Source organism: Bison bison, unplaced genomic scaffold (assembly GCF_000754665.1).
Source record: "Bison bison bison isolate TAMUID 2011002044 unplaced genomic scaffold, Bison_UMD1.0 scf7180017864141, whole genome shotgun sequence".
Classification (NCBI taxonomy): domain Eukaryota; kingdom Metazoa; phylum Chordata; class Mammalia; order Artiodactyla; family Bovidae; genus Bison; species Bison bison.
Genome location: NW_011494713.1, coordinates 1679373 through 1705179, shown reverse-complemented (window position 1 = coordinate 1705179; position 25807 = coordinate 1679373). Strand labels below are relative to the sequence as shown.

General features: G+C 39.3%; 1 protein-coding gene across 3 annotated transcripts in view; it reads left to right on the top strand.

The window, feature by feature from the left end:
- NTRK2 (neurotrophic tyrosine kinase, receptor, type 2) overlaps window positions 1-25807 on the top strand; it is a 406992-nt gene that overhangs the window by 49834 nt on the left and 331351 nt on the right. For all 3 annotated transcript variants that reach the window (XM_010840046.1, XM_010840047.1, XM_010840048.1), the window contains exons 6-8: window positions 15896-16032; window positions 16546-16678; window positions 19091-19396. In XM_010840046.1, the coding sequence (XP_010838348.1) occupies window positions 15896-16032; window positions 16546-16678; window positions 19091-19396 (576 nt within the window). The remainder of the gene's footprint in view (window positions 1-15895; window positions 16033-16545; window positions 16679-19090; window positions 19397-25807) is intronic.

Below are 25807 nucleotides of genomic sequence, written 5' to 3'. Positions count from 1 at the left end.
TCTGTAGTTGTTGCCAGCGAGGGCTACTCCGCGTTGCAGTTCATGGGCTTCTCATGGTGGTAGCTTCTCTTGTTGCAAAGCACAAGCTCTAGGTGCACGGACTTCGTTAGTTGTGGTTCATGGGCCCTAGAACTCTGGCTTAGCAGTGAATGGGCTTAGTTGCCCTGCAGAATGCGGGATCTTAGTTCCCGGACCAGGGATTGGACCTGTGTCCCTGCCTTGGCAGGCACACTCTCAACCACTGGACCACCAGGTAAGTCCCCAAATTCGCTCCACTTAATAAGCAAAAACACATCCTCCATGGTGCCTGATGTATCCCTTGAATATAACAGTCACTTGATTAATGTTTTCTGAATTGATCAATTAATAAATGCATGAACTGCATTATATTAATGATCAGATTGGACTAGATATTTTATATAATGTCCAAGATATGTCAGTTAAGTAGAGATGAGTTAAACATTTATATTTTTCCAGCCAAATTGTTTCATATTTTAGCACTTTGCAGTTTCCATTGAAATGTTTGTCATTTTTGCATTTTGAAAGAATATCCTTTCTTCTTTCTCCTCTGCCCTTAGTGATTGAATGAGCTCAGTAGGCAAGGCTGGGAAGTTGAACTGCACAGTTCCCATTCCCATTCACAGCACAGTTGAAATGTCTCACAATATTTTTCTAACAGCCCCTCCTGCCGTGAATTACTGTAAATTTATTCATGCTGTGAAATATGTTGTGGTCTGTTTCTCCACCAAGTCCCTTTTAACCTTAGGAAAACTATTAATTACAAGGCAACAAAACATATTCATGTAAAATTTCCACATTAATCAGAAAAAAGGGGGTATTATGAGCAGTAGTTCTGAAGACAGAAACTGAATCACACAAGTGCTAGTGAAGAATGGTTCTTTTTCCAGACTGTGCTGATTTATTACTCCACATAGAAGTGTTCCTACTACTTCTTTTAGTGTTTTTCAATGACATTATTTATAACAGTATATATTCTAAATTCTTGTACTTAGTTCCTATGCATTTGGTTGATCTTTAGTGATTAGTTTTGCCGTACAAACCTTTTGGTCTTTTCCCCTGGTTGGATGGAATTCTTATAAAACAGTGTACTTTGTACTTTAATTTTTTTGTACTGTAATTATGATCTAAATTTCTGGAAGAGAGTGTCTTTAGGAGGTGTTACTAGTGGATGAAATGCTTGGTTCTGAGCAGGCAACAAATGTATTTAAAAGGCAGTTTTCTTTTGGGTCAAATCCCTCAATCTGTTTTACTAGTAACTAGTTACCATAGAACATGCTGGCCCCACAGTGAATTGTTGTTCACTCGCTCAGTCATGTCTGATACTTTGTGACCACATGGACTGCAGTATACCAGGCTTCCTTGTCCATCACCAACTCCTGGAGCTTGCTCAAACTTATGTCCATCGAGTTAGTGATACCATCCAACCATCTCATCCTCTGTCGTCCCCTTCTCCTCCTGCCTTCAATCTTTCCCAGCATCAGGGTCTTTTCTAATGAGTCAGCTCTTTGCATCAGGTGACCAAAGTATTGGAGCTCCAGCTTCAGCATCAGTTCTTCCAATGAATATTCAGGACTGGTTTTCTTTAGGATTGACTGGTTTGATCTCCTTGCAGTCCAAGGGACTCTCAAGAGTCTTCTTCAACATTACAGTTCAAAAGCATCAATTCTTTGGTGCTCAGCCTTCTTTATGGTTCATCTTTCACATCCATACATGACTACTGGAAAAACCATAGCTTTGACTATATAGACCTTTGTCGGCAATGTAATATCTCTGCTTTTTAATATGCTGTCTAGGTTGGTCATAGCTTTTCTTCCAAGGAGCAAGCATCTTGTAATTTCATGGCCGCAGTCACCATCTGCAGTGATTTTGGAGTGCAAGAAAGTAAAAGTCTGTCACTGTTTTCATTTTTTCTCACCTATTTGCCACGAAGTGATGGGCTGGATGCCATGATCTTCGTTTTTTGCATGTTGAGTTTTCAGCCAGCTTTTTCACTCTCCTCTTTCACCTTCATCAATAGGCTCGTTAGTTCCTCTTCACTTTATGCCATAAGGGTGGTGTCGTTTGCATGTCTGAGGCTATTGACATTTCTCCTGGCAGTCTTGATTCCAGCTTGTGCTTCATCTAGCCTGATATTTCACATGACGTACTCTGCATATATGTTAAATAACCATAGTGAATAAAAGCTGATAATTCCAGTTGAGGGTTGAATGTCTGTGCAGTTATTATATCAGATCAGATCAGATCAGTCGCTCAGTCGTGTCCAACTCTTTGCGACCCCATGAATCGCAGCACGCCAGGCCTCCCTGTCCATCATCAACTCCCAGAGTTCACTGAGACTCACGTCCATCGAGTCAGTGATGCCATCCAACCATCTCATCCTCTGTCGTCCCCTTCTCCTCCTGCCCCCAATCCCTCCCAGCATCAGAGTCTTTTCCAATGAGTCAACTCTTCGCATGAGGTGGCCAAAGTACTGGAGTTTCAGCTTTAGCATCATTCCTTCCAAAGAACACCCAGGGCTGATCTCCTTCAGAATGGACTGGTTGGATCTCCTTGCAGTCCCAGGGACTCTCAAGAGTCTTCTCCAACACCACAGTTCAAAAGCATCAATTCTTCAGTGCTCAGCCTTCTTCACAGTCCAGCTCTCACATCCATACATGACCACAGGAAAAACCATAGCCTTGACTAGACGGACCTTTGTTGGCAAAGTAATGTCTCTGCTTTTGAACATGCTATCTAGGTTGGTTATAACTTTCCTTCCAAGGAGTAAGCGTCTTTTAATTTCATGGCTGCAGTCACCATCTGCAGTGATTTTGGAGCCCAGAAAAATAAAGTCTGACACTGTTTCTACTGTTTCCCCATCTATTTCCCATGAAGTGGTGGGACTGGATGCCATGATCTTTGTTTTCTGAATGTTGAGCTTTAAGCTGACCTTTTCACTTTCCACTTTCACTTTCATCAAGAGGCTTTTGAGTTCCTGTTCACTTTCTGCCATAAGGGTGGTGTCATCTGCATATCTGAGGTTATTGATATTTCTCCCGGCAATCTTGATTCATTTGTGTTTCTTCCAGTCCAGCGTTTCTCATGATGTACTCTGCATATAAGTTAAATAAACAGGGTGACAATATACAGCCTTGATGAACTCCTTTTTCTATTTGGAACCAGTCTGTTGTTCCATGTCCAGTTCTAACTGTTGCTGACATCCTTAATAGTCCCATGGATTGAAATTAGGTTTGCCTTTGATTTTTTTCATTATGTATAATGGTAATTTCAGTTTTTCACTTTACCAACCTTTGGACTTTTAGTGTAGAGCCTCCCTATGATACATCAACAAAATATTATCTATGTTGTGAAAGGTTGGGTCACAGGTGTCCAGGAAGAGAGGCCTGTTTCCTTGAGGTAAACTGATGTTAATGATTTGTTTTTTGTTTACTTTTGTTTCCACTATAATTTATAATATGCATATTTCTTTAGCATATATGTATATACTCCTTTTTTTGTTTTAAACCAGGAAAACAGGTTGATAGTAATTCATATTTGTTAGCATTCACAGAAGATGAAATGCTATATTAATACTCCACGTATAATTTAGATTGGTAAACAACTTTATTTCCCTAGCATCTTAGCTAGGTTGATTTTTTTTTTTTCTGAAAAACATCATTTACAAAGTCTAGTTTACTGCTTTCCTTCCTTTTATTAGAGACTGGTTTTTATCCACTAAAATACAGCAAGCCACACAGTGGACCATTGCTTTTCTTTATCTTCTTAGAAGGCAAATAAAGCTGTTTTTTCTAAGCTGTCAGCAGCTGTTCAGATTTTTGTTTTTAGAAGTTTTGTGGTTGCTGTCACTGTCATGACAGCTCACACAAGCCTAGAAACACAGCTTCCCATTTGAGCTTGGAAAGTCACTTTGCTAATTTTCTGTCATTTTTGCAACCAGGTGTAAAGCAGCCACTTCTAAATAGGTCAGGCTCATTTTGGCTTCATTCCTGGCAGTGATATATATATGTTTAGGGGACACAAAAATAGGAAGATACGCCAAGAAGATAGAAAGTGAGTGGAGAGAAGACAGAAAGCAGACAAAAATCATAATTTACTTGAATATTTGTATACCCAGGGAGTGATGATCTAATAAGAAATGAACAGAGCTCAGGCTCACTAAAATGAGGTGGAAAAGAACATAATCCAGACCTGCAGATGGATATTGAAATTAAAACCCAAACTTGACCCATCTCATTTATTGCAAAGTCGAGTTGATATTTCAAAAAGTTTAGAAGTTAGTTTTCCTCAATTATTAGGAATTGAGAATGCACATACTTTGAATTAGTGATCTAGTCAATATCATCAACTTTTAAGAAGTGTGCACCAGTATATGAAGCAGTGTCGATGGCTGTTGACCTGGATGTGGCTGGGAAGGATATACCAGCCAGCAGACCTCAGCAGAAAATCATCAGCTCTTCAGTGAAAAGGCTGACTCTCTTTAGATCTGTGCTTCCCAAGCTGCTTTAATGTGCATGTGAATCACCAGCAGTTCTTGTTAAAAAAAAAAAAAAAATGCTTCTTGGGACTTCCCTGGTGGTCCAGGGGTGAGGACTCCATGCTTCCATTGCAGGGGGCATGGGTCCAATCCCTGGTCAGGAAACTTAAATCCTGCCTGCCATGCAATGCAGCTCCCCCGCAAAACTTGCTTCCTTTCCAACAGGTATGAGTTGGGATCTGAGAGTCTACATTATAACAAACACCTTGTTCCATACACTATACTTTGAGTAGCAAGGGTTTAGACATGGGTCTTGGATTTTTGCTTGTACAACTATTTATTCTTTTTTTTTTTCAATAATAGAACTATTTTATTAAACATATGAACGTACTGATTTTGTACAACACACATTTCTTTCTCTCCTCTGCCCCAGGAAGCCAGCGCTCTAGAACCCCATGTTTATAAAAACGCACTTTGGCAGCTACTATGACAAGGTGAAAAAAGTGCAATTCTGAAAGTGACAACACACAACCAAAGTGGGGAACAGAAAAGGCAGAGCTGAGTGGGCCCAGGGCTGCTCATCTTCTCTCGAGAGGAAACAATTTAAGAATAGAAACTCTTGAGCATTATTTAAGCAGTACTGCCCAACTCTCTTGGTAGCATCTCTGTTTCAATTCCATTTATCTTGATGTTGTAACTAACTAATCTGTTACTTCTTTAAGAAATTCTGCCCTGGTTTATATCCTTTTCGGTGACCCATATCCCTTTGAGCTTTAAAAACACAGAAGTCGCTCAGTCGTGTCTGACTCTTTGCGACCCCATGGATTGTAGCCCACCAGGCTCCTCGGTCCATGGGATTTTCCAGGCATGAATACTGGAGTGGGTTGCCGTTTCCTTCTCCGAACTAGCTTGAGTATCATCTAGCCCACCATAGTTTCCCCACCCTACATTCTGTGCAACATCTAAGTTCTTGAGATGCTCTGTGTATGAAAAAAAAAAAAACATCAAGATTAAAGAAGTAAAAAACTATAGAAAATTCTATAACTCTGATGTTCACTATGCACATTAGTATATTAAAAGCTAAGAAATCCTACTCTAAAAGAACCATTTAACTTCCATTGATCTTATAGTTTCCATGATTGTTTGAGTACATTTCATTTCTTTGTGATATCATGCTATGGCTTTGTTATTTTCATTTGAAGAAATTTGACAAAATGTAAGATATGCACATGTTTAAATTCAGATGTACCAATTAAAGCTAAATATTCATATTAATGTTGGTAATAACAGTAATCTTGCTTGCTTGCTTAGTCGCTTAGTCCTGTCTGACTCTGTGACTCTTCGGATTATAGCCCAGGCTTCTCTGTTCATGAGATTTTTCTGGAAAATACTGGAGTGGATTGCTGTTTTCTCCTCCCGGGGATCTTCCCGACCCAGGAATCAAACCCACATCTATGTTTTCCACATTACAGACAGGTTTCTTATCCACTGAGCCTTTGGGGAAGCCCAATAAGAGTAAATCAGTTCAGTTCAGCCGCTCAGTTGTGTCTGACTCTGCGACCCCATGGACTGCAGCACGCCAGGCCTCCCTGTCCATCATCAACTCCTGGAGTTTACCCAAACTCATGCCCATTGAGTCAGTGATACCATCCAACCATCCCATTCTGTGTCATCCCCTTCTCCTCCTGCCTTCAATCTTTCCCAGAATCAGGGCCTTTTCAAATGAGTCAATTCTTTGCATCAGGTGACCAAAGTATTGGAGTTTCAGCTTCAATATCAGTCTTTTCAGTGAATATTCAGGACTGATTTCCTTCAGGATGGACTGGTTGGGATCTCTTTGCAGTCCAAGGGACTCTCATGAGTCTTCTCCAACACCACAGTTCAAAAACATCAATTCTTTGGTGCTCAGCTTTCTTTATAGTCCAACTCTCACATCCATACATGACTACTGAAAAACCATACCTTTGACTAGATGGACCTTTGTTGGCAAAGTAATGTCTCTACTTTTTGATAAGATGTCTAGGTTTGTCGTAACTTTCCTTCCAAGGAGCAAGCATCTTTTAATTTCATGGCTACAGTCACCATCTGCAGTGATTTTGGAGCCCAAAAAGGTAAAGTCTCTCACTGTTTCCATTATTTCCACATCTATTTGCTTTCATGTGATGGGACCAGATGCCGTGATCTGAGTTTTCTGAATGCTGAGTTTTAAGCCAACTCTTTCACTTTCCTCTTTCACTTTCATCAAGAGACTCTTTTGTTCTTCTTCACTTTCTGCCATAAGGGTGGTGTCATCTGCATATCTGAGTTTATTGATATTTCTCTTGGCAATCTTAATTCCAGCTTGTGCTTCATCCTGTCCAGCATTTCTCATGATGTACTCTGCATATAAGTTAAATAAGCAGGGTGACAGTATACAGCCTTGATGTACTCCTTTCCTTATTTGGAACCATTCTGTTGTTCCACATCCAGTTCTAACTGTTGCTTCTTGACCTGCATACAGATTTCTCAGGAGATAGGTCAGGTGGTCTGGTATTCCCATCTCTTTCAGAATTTTCCAGTTCGTTGTGATCCACACAGTCAATGGCTTTGGCATAGTCAATAAAGCAGAAGCAGATGTTTTTCTGGAACTCTCTTGCTTTTTCAATGATCCAACAGATGTTGGCAATTTGATCTCTGGTTCCTCTGCCTTTTTTAAATCCAGCTTGAACATCTGGAAGTTCATGGTTCACATACTGTTGAAGCCTGGCTTGGAGAATTTTGAGTAATATTTTGCCAGTGTGTGAGCAGAGTGCAATTGTGTGGTAGTTTGAGCATGCTTTGGCATTGCCTTTCTTTGGGATTGGAATGAAAATTGACCTTTTCCAGTCCTGTGACCACTGCTGAGTTTTCCAAATTTGTTGGCATATTGAGTACAGCACTTTCACAGCATCATCTTTCAGGATTTGAAATAGCTCAACTGGAATTCCATCACCTCCACTAGCTTTGTTCATAGTGATGCTTCCTAAGGCCCACTTGACTTCACATTCCAGGATGTCTGGCTGTAGGTGAGTGATCACACTATCGTGATTATCTGGGTAGTGAAGATCTTTTTTGTATAGTTTTTCTGTGTATTCTTGCCACCTCTCCAGTAATAACAGTAATAGCTAATACTTATTAAGGGCTTTATATGCACTAGACATTATCTGGAATATTTTCCATAGTATCTTATTAGCCATCCTAAAAGCTCTAGAAAGTAGATGTCTTCAGTATCCCTATTTCTACATGAAGAACTGAAAGCTTACCAAGTATTATAAATAAACAGCTAATGAGTGAGTTTGATTCTAACTGACATCTGTTTGTCAGGGCCTTAACCAATACATTGATGAGCTGCCTCCTTTACTGGGCTCTTCTAGGCCTCAGAGGTGTCTCTTATGTCCAGGCAGCTGGTCATCTCTTATCTCTAGTGAGGTTTCTCAGAGTGTAAAGATCCTGAAACTTAAATCAGGATCCCATTACCGTAGTGCTGGAGGCTCTTGGAGGCATTGCTGAGCTTTGCTCTGTACTTGTGCTGATTTCAAATCTTATTAAGCCAGGAAGTAGTGCCTGGCAAATGGTTTATCCTGCCTTGGCTATTCATGCTTCCCAATTCATTTTTATTGTGCTAATTAAACCTCAAGTGATATTTCAAGTACAGATTGTTTTTTCCATTATTGAGTCTTTGGCCAGCATATTAATGCTGTAGAATTAACGTGAGTCAGATGCTTACTCATTTGTGGAAGACTTTACATTTAAAAGATCTAGACTTGGCCAATTTTTCACAGATTCCTTTGGAAACTGCTATGACAGGGTGATACAATTTCTCTGTAAATAAAGGAGATTCACTCTTCCCTCATAAATAGATGCATAAGTATTTTTTAAATGAACCAAATTTCCAGATTATGGATATGTATTGGTATTTATAGTCTGTGCTAAAATGGATATATGCAGTCTGGGAAGATAGTGTGTTATATGGTGAACACCTTCATCTTTGAGTTCAAATCCCGGGTACTTAGGCAACTTTGGAAGAGGTATTTGACTTTTCCAAAACTCACATTCTTTATTAGTTGAATGAGAACAAATACTTCAAGTTTGGTTGTAAGAATTAAATTAACAAAAATATAAAGTACTAGATAAGACTTCCTAGTACAGTGAATGCACAATAAACATTACAGCTAGTACTGTAATTAAGCAAACATTTTTAGAACTGTTAATCATGTAAATTTAGGCTTGAAGGAAAAAAAAAAACATGGTAGATTTTACAGGGGAAATTAAGATTATGGCATAGCATTCTCTGCTGAGAATCTCTATTTTAACCTCTTTTGTGCTTGAAATTTCCACACTGTTAGATACATTTGTAAAATGTAGGAGATTCACACCACTGTTTTATGTTTGAGGTTCCAGGAAAGGTGTCTGTTGATGGAGCCAGCTAGTGAGGAGCTCAGACCTCAAGAACAAGCACCACGGCAAGCCCTGGCTCTTTGGTTTTTCCAGACTCAGCAGATTAATCTATAAATACAAGAAAATGGGAGAGAAGTCAACAAACATTTGTGGTTTTGCAGTTGCAAACTGGGAAGTAGATGGATAAGTAGTGACTGACTGAGGCTGAAAATACTGGTTACCAAGTTAGCAATGGGGAAAGTCAAGAGGAGAGCTTGGTTTATATTGCAGAACTTCTACCAGGCTCAGGAAGTGAGAGTTCAGTGTACAGGAGAGTGGTTGAAAGATTTTTGCCCCGTACATCCCAGGTGTATATGAACTAGAAGTTTATTTTCTAAAGAGGATAAAACAAAGATCATGAGGAACTCCAAGTAGAGTTGAGGCTGTGAGAGTCATAGAATGATGGGTTTACATACAACTGTTTGCTTTATACCACTTTGCTCTTCTGAAAGAAATCTGAAGAGGATTTTTGCTTGTACAAAACAAGGTGAGGAGCAAAAATGGCATTCAGCATTTGTTTTGCATGGAGCTGTTAAGAGGCAGGGGGCACCCTGAGCAGTGGGAGTGGCACCACCAAGCTCCTTCCTGGGAACTACACTCAGCATCTCATCAAGCCACCATAGTTTTGAGCTGTGTCTGTGAGAATCTATGCTTTATCTTGATTTATTCTGTGCATTTGTTAGCAGGTGTGCTAAGGTTACTGCTTCTTTGCTTTATGTCATTTCGGCTTTCAAAAGGTTTCATAGGAAAGTTCTGTTTTTAAATAACCAGTGCTTAGTCGCTCAGTCATGTCCGGCTCTTTGCGAACCCAGGTTCCTCTGTCCATGCGGATTCTCCAGGCAATGTACTGGAGTATGTTACCATCTCCTCCTCCAGAGGATCTTCCCAACCCAGGGATGGAATACAGGTCTCCCGCATTTTGGGCAGATTATTTACTGTCTGAGCCACCAGGGAAGCCCAAGAATACTGGAGTTTTGGATAGCCTATCCGTTCTCCAGGGGATCTTCCCGCCCCAGGAATCAAACTGGGATCTCCTTCATTGCAGGTGGATTCTTTACCCGTAGAACTACCAGGGAAGCCAGAGAAACCTGTATTTCTAGTTTTCTTCCCCTTCTGAACAGGACACTGGAAGAGAATTATCTGCATAATCTGACCTATAATACCATCCAGAGAAGGATTTAAGGATATTGACACCAGGTGGTATCCATTAAAGAGGCCGATAATAGTGAAACTCTGCAATGATACTGGCAGTTAATAATATGTAATGATTCTAGTGCCCCATTCTTAAAGATTAAAGAACAGCCAAAGATCACAAACTGTTTGAGAAAAGCTTATATTAAAGACAAATACAAAACATCCAAAGAAAGAAAAAGTTGCAAGAAACAAAGTTGATTCAGACAGAAGAAAAATTGATAAGAAATTATCATTAATGTCTCATAGATATTAGGGATTAGAAGAGATCTTGCTTCCATGAAATAAACACAAGAGTGTTAATAATAGCAGACCATTCAGGAACAACAACAAGCCTTGGAAACTAAAAGTATGACAGAAATGAAAATATCAAAAGAAAGCTTGCAAGGTAAATCTGAGGAAATTTCCCCATAAATAGAGCAGATAAAAAAAGACAGGATACAGGAAAGAAAGGTTTAAAACAGATGGGTTACCCAGTAAGTCTAACCACTAAATGCAAATCTAAGTGGTGAGAAGGCATTACATCATAGTTGAATTGACATAGTTTTTTTCCCTTTCTTAGTGGTTCTTATCACAGTACTGCATCCTATAGTTAATGCAATCTTAAATTTGATAAAATATAACTATTACAGTGTTTCAGCTATCAGTAAGGTTTATAAACTTATAGTAAACTTCATGTTTACATTCAGACAACAAAACTTCATAGCATATGGTAAGATATGAACACAGAGTGATGTGAATGTAGTACGGGCATGTAGGAGAGCTGCCTTTCTGTATGAACATGAGCCGAGTTCTCATCTTCCATGGTGAGAGGCCAGTAGATTATGTTAAAACAGAAAAACCGGGAAGCAGCAATATAAGCACAGTATTTAGTGATACAGAGATCAATACCCAAAAGGAAGTTAAAAGAGATGAAATGAGTGCTTCTGGGGAGCAGGAAATAGTGCCACATGGGTACTATTTTTCACATGGTAGTTTGAATATTTTCTTTTTCCCCCCTGTGTGTGTAGTTGTTATGTTTTCCCTCAGTTTTATTAAGATATGATTGACAGACAGCACTGTATAAGTTTAAGGTGTACAGCACAATTTGATTTAAATACATAATGAAATGATTTTAACAGTAAGTTTAGTGAAAATCCATTATCTCATATAGATACAAAATTGAAGAAATGGAAACAGTTTTTCCTTGTGTTGTAAATTATATCTCTAGTAGTTACTTGTAACTGCAAATCTGTACCGTTTGACTACTTTATTCAATCTCCCCTCCTTCCACCTACCCCCAGCACCTAGTAACCACAAATCTGATATTTTTTTCTATAAGTTTGCTTTTTTGGTGTGTTTTTCAGGTATAAATAGCCTACAATACTCTATTAAGTTTCAGATACACAGCATAGTGATTCAATATTCTATACATTTCAAATGATCACCATGCTCAGCCTTAGTTATAATATGTTACCACACAAAGATATTACATAATTATTGACTATATTGCCTACACTGTCCTTTTTGTACATTTCAAACCTGTTGGTACTTTGCAACTGGAAATTTATACCTCTTAATTTCCCTCACCTATTTCTTTCCTCTCCTACCCCATTCTCCACTGGCCACTATCTGATTGTTTCCTATATCCTATTTTATGTTTGTTTAATTTGCTTTGGTTTTTAGATTCCACCTATAAGTGACATTGTACAGTATTTGTGTTTCTATGTCTGATTTATTTCACTTAGCATAATACTAAGTCCATCCATGTTGTCACAAATGGCAAGATTTCATTCTTTATATGGGTAGCATCCCATTGTATTTGTATAGCACATCTTAATCTTCATCCACTGATGAACACTTAGGTTGGCTATTGTAAAAACAATGCTGAAATGGACATAAGAGTGCAGACATGTTTTATGATTAGTGTTTTTGTTTTCTTTGGATTAATTACCCAGAAGTGAAATTGCTGGATTATATGATAGTTCTATTTTTTAAAAATTTCAAGGAATCTCCACACAGTTTTCTATGATGGCTGCACCAATTTAAATTTCCACCAATAGTGCATGAGAATTCCCTTTTCTCCATTCTTTGCCAACATCTGTCATTTGTTGTCTTTTTGGTAGTAGCTGTTCTGAATAATGTGAGGTGTTATCTCATTGTGGTTTTGATTTATACCCTGTTGATTAGTGATGTTGAACCACTTTTCATGTGCCCGTTGGACATCTGTAGTTCTTTGGAAAAACGTCTATTTAGATCCTCTGCCCATTTTTTAAATGGTCCTTTTTTATGTTGAGTTACATGAGTTCTTTGTATACTTTAGATATTAATCCTTTATCAGATATATAGTTTGCAAATATTTATCTGTTCAAAGGGAAACTTTTGATTTTGTTGATAGTTTCCTTTGCTTTGAAAAATCTTTTTTACTTTGTTGTAGTTAAATTTGAGCTTTTCTGGTGGCTCAGTGGTAAAGAATCCACCTTCCAATGCAGAAGACATGCGTTTGATCCCTGGGTCGAGAAGATCCCCTGGAGAAGGAACTGGCAACCCACTCCAGTATTCTTGCCTGGGAAATCTCATAGAGTGAGGATCCTGGCAGGCTACAGCCCATGGGGTTGCTAAGAATCAGGCATGACTTACCAACTAAATAGCAACAACAGCAAAGTTACATTTATTTTTCTTTTTCCCCCTTTATTTAAAAAAAAATTTCTAAGACCAGTATCAAAGAGTATATACTGCCTGTGTTTTCTTCTGGAGGTTTATGGTTTTAGGTCCTACATTTAAATCTTTAATTCATTTTGAATTTCTTTTTGTTCATGGTATAAGTAAGTAGTCTAGCTTTGATTCTTTTGACTGTAGCTGTTCAGTTTTCCTCATACCATTTTTTGGAGAGGTTATCTTTACTGCATTATATATTCTTGCTTCCTTTGTAGAATAGTAACTGTTCATGTAAGTACAGATTCATTTCCAGGTTCTCTCTTCAGTTTCATTGATCAATGTGTCTGTTTTTGTGCCAGTATCATACTCTTTGGGCTTCCCTGGTGGCTCAGATAGTAAAGAATCTGCCTGCTACACAGGAGACCCAGGTTTGATCCCTGAGTTGGGAAGATCCCCTGGAGAAGAGAATGGCAACCACTCTAATATTCTTGCCTGGAGAATTCCATGAACAGAGAAGCCTGGTGGGCTATACAGTCCATGGGGTCACAAAGAGACACGAATGAGTGATAAACAGACATCATACTCTTGATTGTTGTAACTTTATCATATAGTTTGAAATCAGGGAGCATGATACTTCCAGCTTTGTTCTTTTTTCTCAAGATAGTTTTAGCTATTTGGGGTCCTTTGTGTTTCCATACAAGTTTTTTGAAAATTGCCATTTGTATTTTGATAGTAATTGCACTGAATCTATAAATTACCTTGGATAGTATGGTCATTTTAACAATATTAATTCTTCAAACTCATGAGCACCATATATCTTTCCACCTGTTTGTGTTGTTTTTAATTTCTTTCATCAGTGTCTTAAAGTTTTCCAGGTACAGGTATTTCACCTTCTTAGATTTATTTTTAGGTATTTTGTTCTTTTTGATGTAATTGTAAATGGATTTTTTTCTTAGTTTCTTCTTCAGATAGTTTATTGTTAATGTCTGGAAATGCAGTAGATTTCTGTATATTAATTTTGTATCCTGCAACTTTACTAAATTAATTGATGAGCTCTAGTATTATTTTGGTGGTGTCTTTAGGATTTTCTATGTATAATATCATATTGTCTTCAAACAGTGACAGTTTTACTTTTCCTTTTCAATTTATTTATTTTTGTCTGATTCCTGTGGCTAGGACTTCCAATTCTATGTAGAATAAAAGTGGCAAAAGTGGGCATCACTGTCTTATTCCTGATCTGAGAGATAATTTGAATATTTTTTAAACACATTTTGTAGAATTATAGACTTTTCAAACTATGTGGCTATGTTTTTTTTTTTTTAAAGAAATGCATATCTGGAAAAAGTCACCTAGATCATACCACTGGCTTCAAGATTTTTTAAAAAATAAACCCATTCCTTATATTAATATCTTGCCGTGACAAGCCTCTTACATTGGGAAGCTTAATTGTCATGAAAGTTGTCACCAAATTCTAGAGCTGGAAAAATCCTAGCTAGGTCTTCTGATTGAACAGTGTATTTAATATAGAATAAATCACATTGAGAGAGGAGAAATGATTCACCCGATTGCACATAGTATGGGCCAGGTTTAGGGTCTAGGGCTTCTGACTCCTGACCCAGTGTTCATTCCAGTCAACTGCACTGCCTCTTGATCACTTGTATATGTTTCATTGCTCGATATAAATTCAGGATATTAGGGGACTGTTTGGAACCTTGTGAAAGATACAACATTGCTCTCTATTAAAGGCTGACAAGAAGGAAGGGTTCTGAAGATGTCACACCAGCCACTGAAAGCCAGATCTTGTTGGAAAGTCCTCTACCAATTGTGGGAATACCATGAGACATATACTATGTAAATCTTGCTGTAGTCTGGTTTCAGGAATAAATACTAATAGTGTTGTCAGTAAGGACTGTGTCTTAAGAGAAGGATTTGTGCATAATATTGTGAAGGTGGCAGGTCAGAAACCCTTAGGTGGGCAGGCTAATTGAAATTTCATGGCTGTTGAAGATGAATTGCCTTTTCTGACCTGTGGGTCCTCCTGAGTTTAATGATGTGTTATAGTTCCATGGGACAGAGCTGTTGGGATGAATGCAGTCCTACGGTGAGTTTCTGATACCAAGCGAGGGGCTTGCTTGACTGGCAAGACCTGACGTATTCTGAGACCCACCTTCATGTTAAAAATACTATGAATAAGAGCAGTATAAACACCCAAATGGTATAATAGTTTAATGAAGTGATACCATTAATAAGAAAAGCTGACTTAGGAAATATAAAAGTACAAAAATGAAGCTGTCTTGAAATATTAAAGAATGTCTATAAGCATCAGAATTTCATCTGGTAACAAATACTTTCTCAGGGTTTTTCCAAAAAAGAGCTTTTCACTGGGATAATGATCTATACAATTTTTTTCATCATGTCATAAATAAGGTGACCAAGTATACCTGTAATATTTAACTATGATTTATATAGCTTTGAAACATTCTAATGCTGTATGGTTCAAATTTATTAATTATCTTTGAAAAATGCTTTGAAACCAACTTCCATAATTGGACTGTTTCAAAATCTTGGTCTGCTTTTTAAACTTATATTTCAAGATCATAGTTTATCTCTTTAAAAATCTAGTTCTGGTAGTGGGTTAGATTTGTGAGTTATTTAATGGAAAAAAATGGGTTTAAGCAAAAATTGTAGATGCCTCCCACCCTTTTGTCCTTGACTGTAAAAAAATGAAAGAGAGAAAACTGAGGGAAAAATAAGATGTTCTACAAATACAATGACTGTGTGCAAACAACTGGATTGATAACTGTAAAACAGAACAAGAACCAGAAGATGTAGTTCTACAAACTAGTGGGTTTTTTTTTTTAAATAAAAGATTATTCTGCAATGGTGTTTTTGAGACACATGCAAAATTTGTTTTCAAATCTCTTTGCACATCTTTTGGCTCTCATCAAATCTGTAAAGCTTATCAATTTGGCATTTTTTCAGATCAACATAAGTCAGTCTCAGAAAACAAATAATGATTGATTTTTAAAGCAGAGAGAGTTTTCAACTTGTTGCTGTTATTTTGATAATGCACCTAACTATGTGTATATGTCTTCCTTTACTTTCCTTGCTCCACAGGTTTGCCATCAGCAAATTTGGCTGCACCTAACCTTACCGTGGAGGAGGGAAAGTCTATCACATTATCTTGTACTGTTGCAGGTGACCCAGTTCCGAATTTGTACTGGGATGTCGGTAATCTGGTTTCCAAGCATATGGTGAGTCTTGTGTTTGTATGTTTGTAGAGATGAGAATATCTCAGAACTTGAGATTGTATTAACCTAGTGATGATCATTTAATATTTTATAGGGCCACAGAGAGAGGTTTACAATGAGTTCTGTTGTGTATTTACTTTCTGTCTATTCTTACTAAACAAAGACTAAGGCAGATTGTATTTTAGTTACGTATACTTCATAGATTGGAAGTCTGTAGGTCTCTAGTAAGCTTTTTGTTTCATCATGAGCAAGGTGAGTGACTCTCACTGTGGTTTTTTCCCTTCGAGGAAGGTAAGTAGGAATTCAAGGATTAAATCAGCTTCACACGTTTATAATTAAAATCTGGAGATAAGAGAATAACGTCTGAGTTGCCCCTTTTATTGAGCTTGATTAGACTGGAATTTTTTTTCTAATGTTACAGATGATTTTCTCTAGTTAGGGGAAGAAATGCCAAATCTTCTCACTATTGGGTTCAGTTCTAATCAAGATTATTTTTGTCTGTTAATTCATTTGTAGAATGAAACAAGCCACACACAGGGCTCCTTAAGGATAACTAACATTTCATCTGATGACAGTGGAAAGCAAATCTCTTGTGTGGCAGAAAATCTTGTAGGAGAAGATCAAGATTCTGTCAACCTCACTGTACATTGTACGTAATCAGATCAACGTGTGTTTTTAATAGAAAAGATCGTGGACACAACCGCATTTGTGGTTGGGGACCTCTGCTGCTTTGTGCGTTAAAAAAGTATATGCAGTGTTTTCTGCGTCCTTAATTAACAAATGCTACCAGCTCCTTCCATCCTTCTATTTCTGCTAATCTCTCTTGTTCATGTGTTGTCTTTAAGCTTCTTTTTCGATCTTAAACTTATCCTTTTGTGCCTTATCTTGTCTTTTCTTGATAGAACATATTTTGAGCTGGTTATCTTCCTTTTGTTAATAACTTGTAGTTTAAATTTTGATAAACTAGTTTCTAAATTTTGTTCTCTCTAAAAGCAATATGAACCTTTAAAGTTGTGATACCTAAAGTATTGGGCTGGCTATTCATATTCAATATATTGTTGATACAAAAAATAAACCTCATTAGTTTGACATCAAGCTTCTGTGGGAAGTGGAAGGAATACTACTAAAATGGCTGAAAATTATTATTACCTGCAAAAAACTTCTATTATTATAATTGCTTTAAGTTTCTGTCTTCTGAAGATAAAGGATATTAATGTTTCTTTAGTATATGTACATTGTTTTCCAGTATTGTAAACAATGCAATGTATATCTTAATATTCCAGATTGTTTCATTCAATGTGAATGATGTACATATTCAGTAAAAAAATACATACTCTTCACATCATTGCAAATTCTGAGCTGCCATGGTATAAATTAATGAGGTTTTACTCTGAATTAGGATTTGGCTGAGAAAAACACGAGTGTGCACAAGTATGAATGTGCATTATACACACGTGGACACAGGTGTTGGTACACTGATTAGCATTCACTCATAACACACATTCCTTATGTGACTGTTGGAGTGAATGATTGAAATCACCAACCTTTTGCCGGTGTCAATACTACCCCGATGCCCAGAAGGTCTGGGACTGATAATTTCTCATGATTTTGACCAATCTTGAAGTCAGTGTCATCCCCAAACATGTACAACCAAGCTTCCAACTTTATGTCCTTAAATCAACACCTCACAAAAAGCACATTAGAGTGTGGTGGCAGGAAGAAGTGGGGCCTGGGCATATGGGGACCTGGGCTGGTGGGAGGAAGGTAAGTATTGTCCCTCCCCTATTGTGATCCTTGTGTTTGTCACACAGACCTACAAATAAGGGCACTCCAATTCAAATGTTTTTCAGTTTAGATTAATATCTATGTAGACTCCCTGGTCTGGAGAGCTGGTCTAGTCTATCAAGGTTTAGATAATGAGAAATAAGTGACAGGGAATATTAAAAACTGAGAGATCCTTTGCAGTGACCCATTCAGATGTCTTTGTTGCCAGGCTATGATTTCCCCACTTTGTGTGATGAACATGTACAACCAGGAAGTGATGCATGAAGGGAAGGGCATTAGGAGTTCTGGATGCCTGGTCCAGATTTTCCTCACTCAGTAACCTTGGCCAAGTCACTTAACCTCATAGCACTTGGGTTTTTTCATCTGAAAAAATGATACTATTAGGTCTCAAAGGTCTTTTCCTGTCCTCAGTTTTATACTTATCAAAGTCAGACCACATGAAAATGGACCACATGAATCCCACTTAAGAGGGATTTTAAGTGTCTTCACTTAGGATAAGTACTCTGTTTAAAGATGCTACCTGATAATGTTTGTTTCCCTTAAGAATAAAGTGCTTTATATTTAATTTAAAAATAATCTCTAGTTTGTCTTTCAGGTTTAGATAGGACCTCAGACATTTAAAGGATCAAAACTTTGATGCATCTGAAATTCTAGCAAAAATGGACTATACTATAATGAAAAGTGATGCTTTTAAAGAGCATTTACTATTGACAGTGAAAAATATATTAATTTATCAGACTTTATAATAATCAGTCAACATCAGGAGTAACATTCTTTGCATTGACCAGTTTTATTTCTTTTGGAAAATTTATGTGAGATCCAGGCTTCAAGCAAGATTTCCAAAGTCATTTTTGTCATTGTATTATTTAGCGAAGCCCTGTAAGAATAGTCGTCCTCAATGTTTTGGTGATTAATCTCCATAATATCAAGGCATATGTGTTAGAAACCAAAGTCAACTTCAAATGAGCCCTTTCCACTGTCAGAAATCACTGGGATCTGTTTGGAGTTGATTCTCACACTGAATAGGTGTAAAGATGCCTATGATGCGTGGATCTTAGGCAGAGCAGGGAAAGGATTCTTTCTGAAGCTCTCTGTAAAAGTTAAATCAAACTTGATGATGATACAAAATATTGATGGATTCCAGAGTTGCGGGTCATACGTTTTCTTAAACCAAACAATGGTTGAGTAAGACCCCCCCTGTCTATGACACAGAGATTTGGAGATGGGGAGAATTCTGAGCTTTCTGATGCTATTAACTCTCTCTTTTTCAATTTAGTTGCTCCAACTATCACATTTCTCGAATCTCCAACCTCAGACCACCACTGGTGCATTCCATTCACTGTGAAAGGCAATCCCAAGCCAGCGCTTCAGTGGTTCTATAACGGGGCAATTTTGAATGAGTCCAAATACATCTGTACTAAAATCCATGTTACCAATCATACGGAGTACCACGGCTGCCTCCAGCTGGATAACCCCACTCATATGAACAATGGGGACTACAAGTTAGTAGCCAAGAATGAATATGGGAAGGATGAGAAACAGATTTCTGCTCACTTCATGGGCTGGCCTGGAATCGATGATGGTGAGTACCTGATGTTTTTGCATCTGGAGAGGACTAGTGTGTATTACTCAACTATTGACAACATCATGAATACAATAAACCACTCCCAAACCCAGTGGCTTGAAGCAAACATTTCATCTTGCTCATGGGCCTGTAGATCAGCTAGGGAAATTTTGTTGCATGTGTGTTTTTTCTGGGGTGCAGGGTACAGAAATAGAAGCTACACAGGAGATCTACTTCTTAGGATAAGTACAAAGTACAAGAGGACAGCAAAAAAAAAAAAAAAAATAATAATGCAAGGCTTTATAACGCTTCCTTTTGGGATTGGCACAGAGTTTCTTCAACTTATATGCCATTGGCCAAAGCAAGTCATAGGTCCAAGGCCAATCCAAGGGCAGGGCCTCATACTCCTCCCATGGAGGTGATAGGGATGAATAATTTGAACAATATTCTGAGAACACACACATTATTTTTCTCTCAAGTGTTATATGAGATTTTGTACCCACAGTGACAAAATACAGGCAAATCTGTGAGCAGGTGAACTGAATTTGGTCGGCTCATGCGCTGTTTGAGATATGTTTTAACCAGTTGGGATTCAGAATCCTGCTCCTTCATCTGTGGCAGAGAAACCAACATTGTGGAATGTTTTGCTTACCTGGGCTGACTGAGTTAAGGCATCTGCTGATAGAACCCTGAATTATTTTCCTAAGAGTGGTACTAGTTCCCATCTGACTAACGGTTTGAATTGGGAAAAGGATGGCTGGTGCTGGGAGTCCAGTCCATGGTCAGCAGAAGAATTTCAGTGGGAGCCCCAGTAACAGCAGGGACAATATCATGCGTTTACTTTCTCCAGACACTCTTGTTCAGTGAAAGTATTCTTATTTGCTTGATCGTATTGCCCAAATACCTGATACCATTGTGGAGGCTGAGCCATGTGTTTGGCTACTGGGACCTGTTCATGATTAGAATTCCTCACCATAACAGCTCTGAATTAATCAAAGCCACACAAAGCCAGCCTTGCAGAGAGAAGGGAAAATAGAGACTTGGAGGCCAGTGGGGCAGGGGCTGATTGGGCAGCAGGTACTAGTATGGCTTCCAGGACAGCCCCGTGGACAAAGGTGATAGCTGCCAAGCCACTTTCACCAAATGAGAGTGCAATAATTCTCGTTACACAGTCCATCTTCCTGTTATCCTGGTGTTTATTCAGCAGCTTTTTAAATGCACCAGCTTCCTGAGCGTGCTCAAAATGGGATTTGAATTATATAAGTTTGATTTACAAACAGCCTTTCAGGAGCACATAAAACAAGCTATGTTTGGATGCCTTACCCAGACACCCTGGCAGTTGTTGTCTGTTTCATTAAATCTTCCTCTTAATTGAGAGTTTAGTTGCTTGGCTACTGTAGTAAATCGCTAGATTTACTTCGCTGTAGTAAATCGCTAGATTACTGTGTTCATTTTCCTCCTGCATATTTGTGGGAATAACAGCTTTATAGTTAAATCCAGAATCTTTGCTTCTGGGACAACAGTTTTTTGTATGTTTTTAAATGAACATTTTATTTGTGAATAATTTTAAATCTACAGAAAAGTTACAGAGATGGTACCGAGAGTTCACAGCTACCCCTCACCTGATTTCCCTGTTGCTAACATCTTGCATTGCTTACTTTTGTCAAAACTAAGAAACTGACGTCACGTTAGTACATTATTCTCATCTAAACTTAAGGATTTATGTGAATTTCGCCAACAACTGGCTTCTGAAACTGTTGGAGGTGAACTTGATTCCAGGTTGAAGGTCTGGCATTTAAAAGTTTTAGAAGTGGTTTGTATGCTTTGATATGAGCACTGTTCTGTCAGTGTAAAACCAGAAGCTTCTATTTTAGATAGGATTTTTATCTGCTTTCTTTTGAACATTTCTGTACAGTACCAATATTTGGTATAGTTTAACTCATCTTATCCACGTGGCCTCATTTTTATCGATGGCTTTTGTTAGTTTTAATTTAGCTAGTGATTGGAAAGAGTGGTTCTCTGGTCTAAGTATAGCTCTAAGTTTCTCAAGTATTCCCTTAAAAGGAAATAATCATTTATTTATCTACAACAAAAATTAAGCCATATTTTTTTAAAGATGTTCTTTCCCTTTCTTTTCATTTATTATTTTTATCAGATCTTTAAAATAAATATGGCTTTGGAAAAGACTGATTTTTATTTCACTCTAATTATTTACTCAAGGACCCACTATCAGGGAGTAATAAATGAAAGTGGAAATGAAAGAGACTTGGCCTAGGGTGATAGTGGATATAAATGGCCCGTATGGGCCATAAACCAGTGAGACCAGTTAAGAGACTGACCTCACTTGGCTTGTATGGTAGAATCTTTGTGGATATTTATGCAATTTGTAGCCCTAGCCTACAGATAATGGCTTTTCTTAGAAATGCTTTCTTTCCCTCTTAACTTCCCTGAAAATTAAAGAAAAATTTACAAAGGGAAATATTATATATATGTATATATAATACTATATATATTTAGACCTTGCTGGTCTAAATGTTGGAGAAGGTGATGGCACCCCACTCCAGTACTTTTGCCTAGAAAATCCCATGGACGGAGGAACCTGGTAGGCTGCAGTCCATGGGGTCGCTAGAGTCGGGCACGACTGAGCGACTTCACTTTTACTTTTCACTTTCATGCATTGGAGAAGGAAATGGCAACCCACTCCAGTGTTCTTGCCTGGAGAATCCCAGGGACGGGAAGCCTGGTGGGCTGCCGTCTATGGGGTCGCACAGAGTCGGACACGACTAAAGCGACGCAGCAGGAGCGGCAGCAGGTCTAAATATACATTCTACCTTAAGGTCATGTTTGAGTTTATGGTCCTTCAGTATTTCTGTTGTCATCATACAGTAGTTGATCAAGAAGTTCAGCTCTCCCAAATCTCCATGATACGAAGTTATAGCTACTTTTCCCCCTGGTTGTTTTGATGAGATCCTTTTTTTCACACTGCGAGTTTCTGGACTTACCAGGAACCAGGCAGTCTGGGATTTCTGTGAAGTCAGTTGCATCACTGTATGAATCCAGAAGGATTAAAACAGCAGCTCTTGGGGAGGGAGGAGGGTTCAGGATGGGGAACACATGTATACCTGTGGAGGATTCATTTTGATATTTGGCAAAACTAATACAATTATGTAAAGTTTAAAAATAAAATAAAATAAAACAAAAAACAAAACAAACAAACAACAACAAAAAAACAAAACAGCAGCTCTTCCATCTTTGGTCGCATGTGTTCCTCATTCAGCTCAGAACTCTGATTTCCATGAAATGGTCGCCTTGTTTAAGAATTCACTCTCTATTTGGAGATAGAGAAGGAAGCATGTTGACAGAAATTAAAACAGGAATAAAAACAGATAAATAAAAAGCACCTAATAATATAAAAATGGGTGAGCATGGAAGAGGATGACTGAACTTAGTGACAGTCCCAGTTGCCTTTCACACCGCATGGAGTGGAAACATGGGATGTTGTGGCAGATGCTCCACTTGGAGCAGAGAGACCTCAAGCCAGCATCAGCCAGGCCAAGAGGGTGCCATCTACAGGTGTGAGGATGTGAGACTGGCAGTAAAGATCCCCATGTGTTTCTCCAGAGTGCTGGAACCTTGCAGAGTCTGACACCAGACACTAGCCCCAGCCAGGGTGTTGTAAGGAGGGACAGGTGTTATCAGGTCTTTAGATGTCAGCAGGGCCCAGGTACCAGTCCAGATCATCACTGGCAACTTGACTTGCAACTGAGAAAGGGAGTCAAGACTTTCTAAACACTACATTGATTATTTCTGATCCCATGCTTGGAATTGAACTCAGCTCTGGTCAGTTTGGAGAAGGAAATGGCAACCCACTCCAGTGTTCTTGCCTGGAGAATCCCAGGGACGGGGAAGCCTGGTGGGCTGCCATCTATGGGATCGCACAGAGTCGGACACGACTGAAGCGACTTAGCAGCAGCAGCAGCAGCTGGTCAGTTTTGAATTATATTTAAAGTACAACAAGGAACTTTCTGCTTCAAAATGCATCTGAAGAACAGTGATTTTTATCTTTCTAGCACATGGAAGAGCACAGCTGGTGACAGTCAAATTTATTTCCTTTCCTCTTGGTTTTCCATTGTCCCTTTACTATTTAGTCACTTCTTGGTCTACTAGAACAGTAGCATCCTGCTCTTTGTTACACATTAATGGTTGAGTTTTAATTGTTTTTTAATCTTATTTTATTTTTTAAGACACATTTCTGGGGCTCATCTCTAGCAATTCTGATTCTGTGGTTCCAAGGTGAGGCTTGGGCTTTGGCATTTTTCGTTTTTGAGATTCCCCAGTGATCCCAGTGTGCAGCCAAGGGTGAGAGTCACTTGTCTGGGATGGAATTCTGACCCAAGCAAGATTTTTCTGCTCATTGTTGAGTAACAGACAATCCTTGGGTCACTTGAGGTTACAGATGGAATCTCAACTGCGAAACAGGATGTCGCTTCTGAGTTAGAAATCAACTCTGGACTTGATTTAAGGGTCAGTCTCCTCTCCCCTCTCTTCGCAGGCTGGCAGCATGGGGGTGGGGGCTAGAGCTAGCTAATGAGATTTAAGCTTTTGTGCTGCCTGGGTGGAGGGGATGGGCATGGGGATGAAGGGCAGGGAAGTGTACTGGCCAGTGGCTCTGTGCTCTTGGGACCTGGGTGTGTTCAGTGTCGATTCACAGCTCATCTTTCCTGGAGAACTTTGGGATTCCTCTCTCTGCAGCCCACTCTCCTGAAGCTCCCATGACATAAATGCATCCGTGTTCTGGCTGCTGAAAGTAGCTCCTCCTTCATACCCAGGAATGCAGCTTTGTACTTTGGGGGCTCCCTCTGGCCCTCTAGACTCCTTCACAGACTTCCTTCTGTGCTGCTTCCATCTGGTCCAGGGGAACCCTCATGATCCCTTGTCCTGACAATTCTGGGTGCACAGGTGGAACCCAGATGTCAGCTGCATCCCACCACCACACTTGGCCTGAGCCATCCCTGGCAGAGTCAGCCACTGGTCCTTGCACCTTTCACCTCCAGAGAACACAGGTCATGTTCTCAAGTGCAGCTGTGGAAGCCCCATGGTGGGGTGGTGGTGATGGTGACACTGGTCCCCAAAGAAACTTCTTTATAAGTCCTTCCTTTTTCTCTCCTCTCTGGGACCTCTTAAAATCTCTTCATGAATCAGATATTTCAAAGGACGAGGATTCAGTCCTTGCTTTTGTGAATTCCACCTTTGGTGCTCACTTTGGTTTCGGTTACTAAGGCAGGAAGAGTCTTGCTTAACATCCTGTTGTACTGGAATTCTAGGATTTTGAACAATTTGTCAGGTCTCTCTGGAGGTTTGAGAAACAGAAAATGCTGGGCTACCTACTGGATGGTGATGAAACACAGCCCTTTTTCCCAATAATAGAAAACACTTCAACTACCCATAAAATGATAAAAGACGGAGAAACACTTGGGCTTTCATTACTGTCTCCTGCTTCTCTTTGTGGTTGTCTCTCTTGGCTTCTAATTCCCAGGGATGTCCCTATCCTGCTATTAGGCAGGACCTACTCATGAAAGGAAGGAACCCTATTCAGCTGAAGATATGCGGAAGTTGCAGGCAATAAAGAAGTAAGCGCTCCTTTGAATGTTCTCTTTTTTGTAGAAGCCTTGAACAGAAAAACTAATCGGAGTAGATAGAACCTCAAACATTTTCCTTTTTACTTTCAGTGAAATAAACTCCTGTCTCTTGTGTTAATCCACATGACTCACTCAGATCTGGTGTTTGAGCTTGGAATTTTAATCATGGTTATCCCACTCTCCCTGTTATTCAAAGGGAAACTTTGCCACGGTGGGAAGGGTTTGCGACTAGGCTCTGATTCGCCTAAGAGTTGTGTCTTTCGTAACCTCTGTGGCTTTGAGCAATTTTCTTACCACCTCTGAATCTAGCTTTCCTTCTCTGTAAAATGTCAGGTTCTAATACTTACATAAAGGTGATTGTGAAGAGGAATATGTCTGGGCGTGGCCTCAGGGCCCCTCACCTCACACAGGGAGGAGCTCAGTGCTGTCCCCTCCCGGGGGAGGGGCAAGAACATGATGACAGTGTGCCCATCCTCATCTCCCTGGTGTGCCCATCCTCACTTGCCTAGTGTGCCCATCCTCACTTGCCTAGTGTGCCCATCCTCACCTCCCTAGTGTGCCCATCCTCACCTTCCTAGTGCGCCCATCCTCACCTCCCTAGTGTGCCCATCCTCACCTCCCTAGTGCGCCCATCCTCATCTCCCTATTGTGCCCATTCTCACCTCCCTAGTGTGCCCATCCTCACCTCCCTAGTGTGCCCATCCTCACCTTCCTAGTGCGCCCATCCTCATCTCCCTATTGTGCCCATCCTCATCTCCCTAGCGCTATGCTCTCCAGTCTTAGGAAGAAA